At 49.8% G+C, this 10,110-nt stretch overlaps 1 protein-coding gene across 1 annotated transcript in view; it reads right to left on the reverse strand.

The window, feature by feature from the left end:
* ECSCR (endothelial cell surface expressed chemotaxis and apoptosis regulator) overlaps positions 1 to 10,110 on the reverse strand; it is a 12,604-nt gene extending 2,494 nt beyond the window's left edge. The window contains exons 1-10 of the mRNA XM_007461503.1: positions 10,050 to 10,110; positions 6,817 to 6,852; positions 6,526 to 6,576; positions 6,317 to 6,376; positions 5,295 to 5,342; positions 4,554 to 4,667; positions 4,071 to 4,169; positions 3,825 to 3,861; positions 3,110 to 3,206; positions 1,073 to 1,080 (exon numbers count right to left, since the gene is read on the reverse strand). Coding sequence (XP_007461565.1) covers positions 1,073 to 1,080; positions 3,110 to 3,206; positions 3,825 to 3,861; positions 4,071 to 4,169; positions 4,554 to 4,667; positions 5,295 to 5,342; positions 6,317 to 6,376; positions 6,526 to 6,576; positions 6,817 to 6,852; positions 10,050 to 10,110 — 611 coding nt within the window. The remainder of the gene's footprint in view (positions 1 to 1,072; positions 1,081 to 3,109; positions 3,207 to 3,824; positions 3,862 to 4,070; positions 4,170 to 4,553; positions 4,668 to 5,294; positions 5,343 to 6,316; positions 6,377 to 6,525; positions 6,577 to 6,816; positions 6,853 to 10,049) is intronic.

A 10,110-nucleotide genomic window follows, 5' to 3' on the forward strand; every position in this document is an offset into this window, starting at 1 on the left:
TGCTTTGGGACCCTTTAGTCCTGTGTTAGAATAGGGAGGAAGCCGTCTTCTAAATGGCCACCATCCTGTTGTCTAGACATAAAGGAAGAGATGTGGTCTCAGGGAAGCTGCAGGGAAAGGCTATATATACTTGGATTTCCTGTCAGAGGTGCGGTCTTGTATTTACATAAGTAGTAGGATCCTCCAGCAGAACCCCGTCTAATATAATTTACTAGAGAGCGGAATTCAGCATTAAGTGAATTCATCCTCAACCCCTTCCCAAAGGGTAGTTATTTGGCAACGGGAAAATCAACATGGCTAATGTGGTATTGCAATGTCAGTTTCAGGGTAAAAGCCTTTCAATCTCATATTAATACAAGTTCACCCCATCTCTCCCATATATAAATACTTTAGGACTAACAGCTCACATTTGCAGGACATTGTCCAGAGTCAGGGGGGAGTTTGTGGCCTTATACTGAAGACGTCCACTTACTTAGAATGAAGTCCATGTCCTTGACCTAATTAGTCCAGCATGATAAGCAGCTGAACTAAGTACCCATGGCAGTCAGAATAACAACAACAATTCAAACAGAATCCAGTACTTCTAGACATTGTTAGGTCACCTGCAGAGTTCTGTCCCAGTGATGGATTTTTGTGCTGGAACTAGCTTGGAAGTCATATGTTTTTGGCATTGTGGCTTAAATAAAATATATCTGAATTATTTTTTAAAATGCTATAGTCTTGCTGTCGTAGGTTGGGTACTCCAGGAAATGGAGTCTCTGAGATTTGCATGCTGAAGGTTTATTGGTGAGTGCTCCTGGAACTACAGTTGTGAGAAATAAGGGAAGCAGGATTAAGCAGAGGGAGAAATTGAGGCAAGGGGTCCAGGTCTTCATCCCTACCTCCCTGCCCCATCAAGTGGTCATCAGTCAGCTGTGAGCCCTCAGCAGCCAACACTCCCAGCAATTCAAGATCAAGGGTCTTGATCCTGAAGTGGAACATGGGTGGTGGTACTCCATGTTGTCTGCTGCACTTGCCAGCTAGTACTTTTACTTCCCAAGTGCCTCCACGTTTACTATTCCATTTTACCTACCAAGTAGCCTGTGAGAGAGACAGGGCCAGGTCAGGATCATTCTTCCACGTTAATACACATGAACGCGCAGGAAAATCTAAGTTCAGAGAGTCTAAGTCCCAGAGTCACCCAAGACTTGTCTCTGGCTCCCACCCAGAGTGATCTCTACTTAAAAGATTGTGTTCATTTTTTCTACATCTAGAGTTTATAGAACTGTAAACTATAAGAAGCCAAAAAGATAGTGAAGACCAGGTACCTCATTTTAAAAGTAAGAAAATAGGCTCAGAGATTGGGATGATTTTGCCAAAATCAAGCTACAGGTCTGTGGCAGAGCTCAGCCTTTTGACTAGATTTCCTGCACTCAAGATCCAGTTGTCATGACCTCTGATGTGCTGAGCACAGTGTACTACATAGGAGTTACAGACATGAGCAGGTTATAAAGTCCTCTGCCCTAGACGATTTTAGAATCAAGTAAGTTTCTTCAGGCCACTTTAATAGTTTCACTGAGACAAGTAGAGTGAAACTTTCTGTTCTAAGTGTTCTCTCTCCTTGCAGAGTCTAAATTCAGAAAAAAATAGCATATGGTTCCTTCAGAATGGGTAATCTATGTTCTAAACCGCCATCAACCAGATGCCTGTAGCACTCCATGCAGACATACCCAGATGACTCTTCCATTGACTCTCCCCAACCAAGATTCATTTCCAAACCAGTGTCATGGTAGAGATGACTAAGATAACTGCATTCTTATTCTCTTGAAACAAGTTTACAGTGTTTGTGAGACATCATTCTGTGTCTTGGACACAAAAATCATAGTTGTGTGGGGCAAAGGGAATGGATTTGGGTTTACGAAGTCACAGATCTATCCTCGCTCCAAACCTTCCCAGTGCTATTCCCACAGCTAGGACCAAAATGAGGCAAGTCTAACTGGGGCAGGCAGAGGACATTTGCCCTTATATTATTCAGCTCTTGTCACCGGAGTTTTCTTTTCTTTTCTTTTCTTTTTTCTTTTTGGTTCCGGTACGCAGGCCCCTCACTGTTGTGGTCTCTCCCGTTGCGGAGCACAGGCTCCGGACGCGCAGGCCCAGCGGCCATGGCTCACAGGCCTAGCCGCTCCGCAGCATGTGGGATCTTCCCAGACCGGGGCACGAACCCATGTCCCCTGCATCAGCAGGCGGACTCTCAACCACTGCGCCACCAGGGAAGCCCATTGTCACTGGAGTTTTCTAATCAGAATGCGTTGTGCGTCCCATGTTCTCACTCTCCAGACTTAAAACTTCTTTACTGGTGACAGTGATCACTGTTTACAGCTCCTTTTGTCTCCCTTCTATTGGAGTGGTTAGTCCTCGTCACTACTTAATAAACCAGGTGAAACAAGGCAGACCTGACAAAAAGTTCTCTCCACCTCCCAGGTTTCTCAGAGAGCTCCCCACAGGGGTAGAAACTTGCACACATACCTTACCTACAAAAGGAGGCCCCAGAGCTGCTAGAACACTCTGTTAAGAAATACCCATGGGAACATAGACCTTAAAAGAAATTAGACTGCAGGCTAGAAAATAATTTTAATGCAAAATAGAAAGGACCAATTCACTGTCATTTTCCTTGCTCTGGCCCTATAGACGCCCCCTCCCTGTGACTTTGAGATGGTGGGAGGAGCATGCTGTGTTTCTAGGGTGACTGTCCATGTGGGAAAGAGTCTCTCATGCTGGCAGCTTGCTCCCAGATCTGGAGGAATGCTAATGTCCTTTAGATCTGGGAGTAGATGTGAAACAATAAAATAACTTATATCTAGTTTATTGCCTCTACCCATCCCATCGCCTTCCTTCTTACAGTCACAGGGAAGCTGCATCATCGTGAGATCCACAGGGACCCAAGGTCACTTTTAAAGAACCTGCAAAATAAATACATAATGAGGATGGATGAAGTTAACCGGGAGTGGTGGGGCAGGGAAGAGGAGAGAAGAGCCTGGATCTTTGAAAGTATCTCCTTTCTGGTTAAGGAAGTGGAGCCTGAAAGGAGGAGGAGGAGGGAGAAGGGAGGAAGGAACCAGGAAAAATGCACCTTCTCTGCTGAGGGGCATCCTTTGCTGTTATTCATGTTGATGTTCTTCATGGAGATGAGGGTGATGCTGTCTTTCTCTCCATTGGCTGTGGAGCAGCTGGGGAAGGAAAGGAACATGGGTTATAGACAGAAGGAGCCATAGGGCAATGGGGGTCAAGGAACTGGGGGGTTGTGAAACTTAACCTTTGTTTTAAGAAACCTTTATTTTGGTGGTGGACTATAATGAAATGAGTGTCGCTTTGAAGCCCCAAAGACTTGTGTTTAAATCTTAGTTTTGCTACCTATTACTTGTGTGATCTTGACCAAGTTACAACCTCTACTAAGTCTTAATTTTTTAAATGTGTAAAATGCAGTAATATCTGCCTTGAAGAACTCCTCTAAGAATTTGAGATATTACAAAAATTTCTACCATAGTGCTTGGCACATATAAGGTGTTCAACAAGTGGTTCCTTAAATAAGTACCTTCTTGTTTAAGGAGTATATCAGAATCCGAATTCCTGCACTTTTCATGAAGGGGTTATAGAGACTTAGCCTTGGGGCTGAAGCGTTCTATTCCATCACCTGCCCGAGCCCTGGTCTCAGTGAGGCTGTCAGGATTCTGTGTGTGTGTGTGTGTGTGTGTGTGTGTGTGAAGGCAGGAAGTGTTGGTCCCTCTTGGAATGGGGGAGTAAGAGGTTAGTAGATGATTCTTCCCTTATACCTCTGACAGTCTTACCTTTCAGAGAGCCCCGAACTCCCAGGTTTCTGGGGATCTGTAAAAATCCAAAGGCACAGATTGGAGGTCACAGGCTGTAACTCAGAAGCCCAATCTGCCCCTCAAAGCCCACCCAGTGGACCCTCCCATTTCCCCTAGTGGTGCCAGTCCTTCCCTCATCTCCAGGCTGGGTGTCAGTTCCAGAATCTAGCTCTGGGTCCCTCATCAAAGAGAGGCAAAGGGGGCCCTGAGGGTCAGGGCATGTACCTTCAGACTCCTTGTTCTTCCGACACTTAAACCTTAGACTGACCACACTGACCAGGACGATCACCACAACCACCAGGATGGCAATGAAGCTGATAACACCTGAATAGGGAAGAGGATGGGGTGAAGGAGAAGCAGAGGACAGGACAGAAGAGGGCAACAGGAGTCCAAATTCCCTTCCCAGCTAAGTGCTGTGTAGACAGGCTCTGGGAGTAAAGTGAATTCCCCTTCTCTGTTGAATGAATGAGCTCTCAGCCTGCTATTTCTGGCTCCACAGCCCTGCCCCATCCTCCCTTAAGAACATGGAGCCCATCAGAATCCAGAAGAGCTGAGGGGAGGGCCAGCGGAGGCTCCTTCCCACCAGCGTCTTCCTCATCAGCCAAACCCTCCTAAACCAAATGGACAAGATTTGAACTTGAGTGCTAGAGTCCAAGTCAGCTCAGGCGTGAGGTCCCCTGCCACCCCCCACCTTCTCCTCCCTCTCACCGAATGCAGCCACAGTGAGCACGGTCTCTGACGTGGGGCTGGGCAGGATGGTCGAGTCTTCTCTCGTCCTCAAACTCATGGTGGGTAATTTGGACGTAACATTGTGAGAGGTGTCTAAAAGGGAGTAGGGATGGGGGTATCAGCGAAGGGACTGACGCGGTCTATATGAGAAAGCTGGTCCCCTCCCACTTCCCCCAGTTAGAGGACTGCAGAGAGAACTCATGCCCTACCAAAAAGACTTCCTCCCACCCTTCAGAACTGGGTGATGTGGGATCACGTGAAGAGCATTGCTGGTTGCTCGTGTTCCTAGTTCCAGAGGACTTCAGAAAATTCAGGATGCTTCTCTCATTATGCTCTTCCCACCACACCCGTGGGGTCCAGAGGAAAGGGATTTATGCTGCAGAGATAGGGAGCCAGACTGGGCAAGGGGGAGCCATCTGTGTTTTGCCAAAGTTTGAGGCGGAAGGAAGGAAGGGCATCAGATGTTTGTCCCCGGGCACTGACCTAACAAGCCAGGCTGCCAGTTAATGGGCACAAGTTTCTGGTGCTCTTAAAAAACGGTATGGTCGCCCATCTCTGCCCCGCTTCAACACATTTACTGCAGGCCTGATTGCTATTCCACTTCCTTATCCTCACCCAACTCCTAAATAAGTCTGGAAGTGTAGAAAAGCCCCAGAGCCGAGGGCTGGGATGAGAGAAAGGGTTAGGGTGCTCTTCACTGTGAGCACAGACAGGACGTACCTCTGCTTGTACTGTCACTCCTCTTGCCGCTGCTTGGGACACCTGTGCCTGCACCATGAAACAGGAGGGCCCAGATGGAGGGTGTCCACCCCCTCCTAGTTTTCTCCCATGCTGCTGGGTGAAGGCCAAACTGCCCTGAGAAGCGTGTAGCCCTTTCCCGCCTTTTCTGCCTCCTTTTCCAACATTTTGGGTTCTCCTACCCTCGGCTTACCCGTTCTATGTCTTTATCAGTACTGGCTCCTTTAACCTTCACTGAGACCAGTTCCTGTCTCCACCTCCCCCCAACCCCAAGCCTCTCTACTTCTCTCCCAGAGCAGGGTACCACTGGTGTGGATCCTGGCCTTAAGAACCCTCACTGTGGGGCAGGACCTGGGCTTCCCGAGGCGGGAAGAAGGAACCCAGCCAGACATGACCCAGGGTTTTTCACCCCCAGTCCCAGGTACTCATGGAGTCCTGACGTGTGCTTCTGTGGCTGGGACCAAGTCAGTCCCAGCAAGGACAGGGGTGACCGGCCATGGTGCTTGAACTCAGAGTCATGGGTTTACTGGCTTCCATGGAGACCTGTGAGGGCTTCTCTGGAGCTGCTGCAGATTAGGAAGCATGCGTGGCCTGCTTAGGGCCTCAACCAGCATGTGCGCAGGGAAGCTCTTTAGCCCCAAATCTGCCTTCAGTTCCTCTGGGCCTTTACCTTTGCAGTTCCTTATCCCTGGGATACGCCCTACCACCCTCCACCCCACAGTCTTCATCTGATTAACTCCTTCTTGGGCCTCAGCTTCAGAGATCACTCACTCTGGGATGTCTGGCCCCCAAGTCTGAAGTGGCTAATGTTGCCCGGGTTCCCATAGCACCTTCGGCTTACGCTCATCATGGCCCTTCTCACCCTGCTTTGTAACTGTCAATATGAGGTCCTATTTGCTTGTCTGGTCCTCCACTTATCTGTGTTGTCCTTTAGAGCAGAAACTGTGTCTGCCTCCTCACTGGACCCTCCCTGGATGGCATCTGTAATCTGAGTGGCAGAGTACCTGGGATGCTGGTGCTGGACAGAGGGCTTGAGTAGTTGGGCTCTGCGGAAGGACCATCTCCTGCAAGTACAAGTGGAGGGCAGCTGGAGGTGGGGCAGGTTTGGTGACACCACACTCCCTAGCCCACCCGAGAACCCTTGGGCTCCAAGCAGATCTAAAGGGCTGGGCAAGGGGCAGGGCTTGGCCCCTAGGCAACCACACTCACTCACCTGTCTGGGGGGAAGTTGGCTCTGTGGTTGGACTATGACTGCTGAAGTTTCCTGAAACAGATCATCTGAGACTGAGGGTCCGCTCCCTCCTATTGCTCCATCTGCCTCTCTCCTTCGCTAAGCTGGTGTTTTCTAGTCTTTCTTCCTCCCCCGCCCCACACCCCAACCTGTCATCTCTCTCCTCTCTCGAGGCATGTGAAAGATTAGTGCCAAACAGGCCTGGAGCTCTTTCCACTTTTCCTCAGCTCCCAGGCCAGAATGCTGGAGTAGGCCCTGTGTCTTTGATCTTACCCTGAGGGCTAGTTGTCGTGGGCTGGGAGTTGTGGCCTGCAAGAGAAAGCAGAACACGTAGACTAGCTTGGTGAGCCTCCTCGGAGAAGAACCCAGGCCTTTTGGCTTCCAGCCTCCCACGCTAGAAGGCAGACACCCTTGGCAGTAGAGGGTGTGACTCCAGCTCACGGCGCTGTCTTCCTCTGAGACTGTGACTCAATCACACCATCACCACCACCTCACGGTTCGTTGTCCTAGAGTCCTTTCCTATCTTTTCAGCCCCGCATGGGTTATATACCAACCCGACACAAGGGCAGGGGAAGTTTATTCCAAAGTAGTGATACGTCCAAGGACAGAGGGCCAGTGACCTGCCACGTCTAGACAAAGAACCAGAACTCCAGGTCTCTAGCTAATGTTCTCACTACACTACCATGGAGCCATCCCTTTTCTGTGAATACTGTCATCCTGGTCTTGCCCGAAGGGAAGGGAATGGAAAGATGTGGTGAATAAGATGAGGTGAGGGATTGGGGTTGGTACCTGGGCTGTCTCTCTGCCCTTCCAGCTGGAGGTAAGGGCCTACACAGGAAGCAAGTTCTGAGGTACATACAGGAGGCAAGGAAATTCTAGAACGAGCCACCAGTTTACTCTAACAGGTAGAGGCTACTTCAGAAATGGTCACTGTTAGCCAAACCCAGGGAAGAGGCAATTATCAGGAGGCCCCAGTCACAAGGCCTCGTTCTGCTTTGTGTGCGTGCGTGAGCGTGCCTGCGGACCTCCACGCAGATGTGCATGTGTGCTGTGTGTCCATATACGTGTCCCCTGTGTGTGTGAGATCTGAAAGGTCAGGTTGTGTTTGCTCATTTTCCACAATGAAATCATTCTTGAAACCTGTGAACAATGTGAAAGGAAAACAACGTGGGGAAGTGGAGCCGCCCAGCTGGGTTCCCGTCCTCCACTAGCTGGGCTGGGGGCCCAGGCCCCCGTGAACAGAGGCTGCTGAGGTCCAGGGACCTGCCCAGCCTAGGGCAGCCCACTAGTTTATTTTCTTCAGCCACTGCCTTCCTCCATGGTGCTATCACTTGGATAGTGTGGAATTAATTGCTTCCAAGCCCAAGTTTGCCCAAAGCCAGGGCTGTGTTTTTCCAGGTCACCATCTCTCATAGCCCCATTCCCTCCTTGGGTGGGGCCATCAAGAGGGGAGTTAAAACTTCTAGGTGCCCCAGCGTAGAGAGAACTCTTCCCAGCTGGGGAATCACCCTGGGTGAACATTTTTCAATCTGAGGCATGTCTTAAAAAAAAAAATCTATCAGTTATTGATCAAGCATATCTAAGGTACCATCTTTGTTCTATAAGGTGATAACTAGTTTTTAGTGGGAAGGCACAGTTCACTGCCTTCCTGCGTTTATCTAGAAGCAAAACTAGTGTCTTAGAAGGAGTTGCAAAGTCACAAGCTCTGAGTCCCAGTGGCCCGCCTGCTCTCTCTTTGTCTCCTGTCTCCCCTCCCACTACCGGAACACTTTGTCAACAGTGGATTCCTCTGTGAGTAGAGGAGGGACTTGGGGAGCATCTGTTTCTATAGGCCGGTCTGCCTCTGACCACTAGGCACAGGGATATCTTACTTTCCGGTCTCCCCTCCCTAATCCCTACCTGCTTCACTCCCTGCCAGCCTCTCTCTTCCCCCTCTTCACCACCCACCACATTGTTTTCCTCAGCAGCGTAGTTTAGTAGTTAAACTCATAGATTTTGGAGTCTGGCGGTCTTGAGTTCAATCCCTGACTCTGTCGCTTACTGTCTGACCTGGGCCTCAGTTTTCTCTTCTTTAAAATGCAAGTGATTTTAGTAGCCCAAAAGTCGTTGTGAGGATAAGAAAAGGCACATAAAGCACTTAACAAAGGGCCTGACAGTTCATGCTCAAGAAATTCTAAACATTTAAAGTTTTGCCCCCTTCTCTCCAATCCTCCAAGTTTCAAGTCTGCCCTGAATCTGTGTCTCCACAGTCACGTCTCTTTGTGGGCCTGAATATCCTCAGAAAGATTCCCCAGTCCACCAAAAGAAGGAAACAGCGAGGGCTGTGAGATCCTGGGATGAGCGGCTAGGATACTCAAGGGTGATTGTAGCTCGGGTAGAATCACTCAGGACATTCCTAACCCTGGGGCTTGGCTGGGACGGGATGGCAGGTAGGGAAGCTGGGAGAAGCCTAGGTTTGTGAAAATGTCCCCTCGTGGGTCTCACCTTTTAATCTCCTTCTCTGCCATTTCTGAGGTTTCTACGACAGCCTAGTCCCCCGGCCCCAGATCAGATGTGTGACTCCATCCTCCCGGGAGGGGGTGGGGGAATAGGAATGGGATGATCAGAGTTTTATCCCCAGTCCTTGGGCTTTTAGAAAAATGTCTGACCTCTCCAGGAGACAGAGCGTTGGGGAACTTGGCCCTCTCACCCACCGCCAAGAAACCACCATCCTCCCTCCCCATCCAAATACTCTTGAACCCCCTTCTGCCGCTTTGAGCACATGCTCATAAATCCTCCACAGAGGACCTGTGGAGGGTGAGGTGGGGGTGGGGAAGGGATGACCAAAGGGAAGTTTCTGCCCTGTGAGTCAGAATCTCCTGGATTTCTCATGTTTCCCAGAAACCGCTCCCTAATTAGAGGACCCCTTATGAGCTGCTTCACAGCTCATCAGCTAGCAGAGCTCTGTCTGAGAGGTGTTGTTCCCAAGTCATTTCCTCTGGGGGTCATTTCATCTGGCCTCCTAGATGAAATGTGTACATCTTCTTTGGCAAACGGTTCTTTGTATCTAACCTGAGTCCCTCTTGCTGTGATTTGAGCATAAAGTCAATATTTGGAAATCCCAGGTTGTTACTCCTCATATGAAAGAAGAAAAAAGATCACCTGTAAAGCCAAGGTACAGACAGTTTTGTGCTAGGACACCCTGGGAGGAGCTTTCCAGCCTCAGCCTCACACCAAGACTGTCACCTCCCACATTTCAGGGGGCCAGCCTCTCCGGGGGCCCCAGTTCACCCTGGAAAATGTCCCACAAAAGAGTCTAACCATACCTCTATTTTACCGCTGCCTGGGAATGACCAGCTCCCAAGCCAAGTGGTCCCCTTCACAAAAAGGCTCTGGAATTTCCCTCCGGGTGAGCGAAGCCCTGGATGCAGAGCCTGTGTGGTGTGTGTCCTGAAGGAGAGACAAGCGCCCAGGACTGCCGGCCACAGGAGAGGAGCTGCTGAAGGACAGTGGCAGGTGCCTCTTACCTTGGAGCAGGAGGAAGCCCAGGATGGCCCAGCACAGCTGCGTTTCTCCGACGCTCCCCAT

Source organism: Lipotes vexillifer, unplaced genomic scaffold (assembly GCF_000442215.2).
Source record: "Lipotes vexillifer unplaced genomic scaffold, Lipotes_vexillifer_v1.1 scaffold217, whole genome shotgun sequence".
Lineage (NCBI taxonomy): Eukaryota > Metazoa > Chordata > Mammalia > Artiodactyla > Lipotidae > Lipotes > Lipotes vexillifer.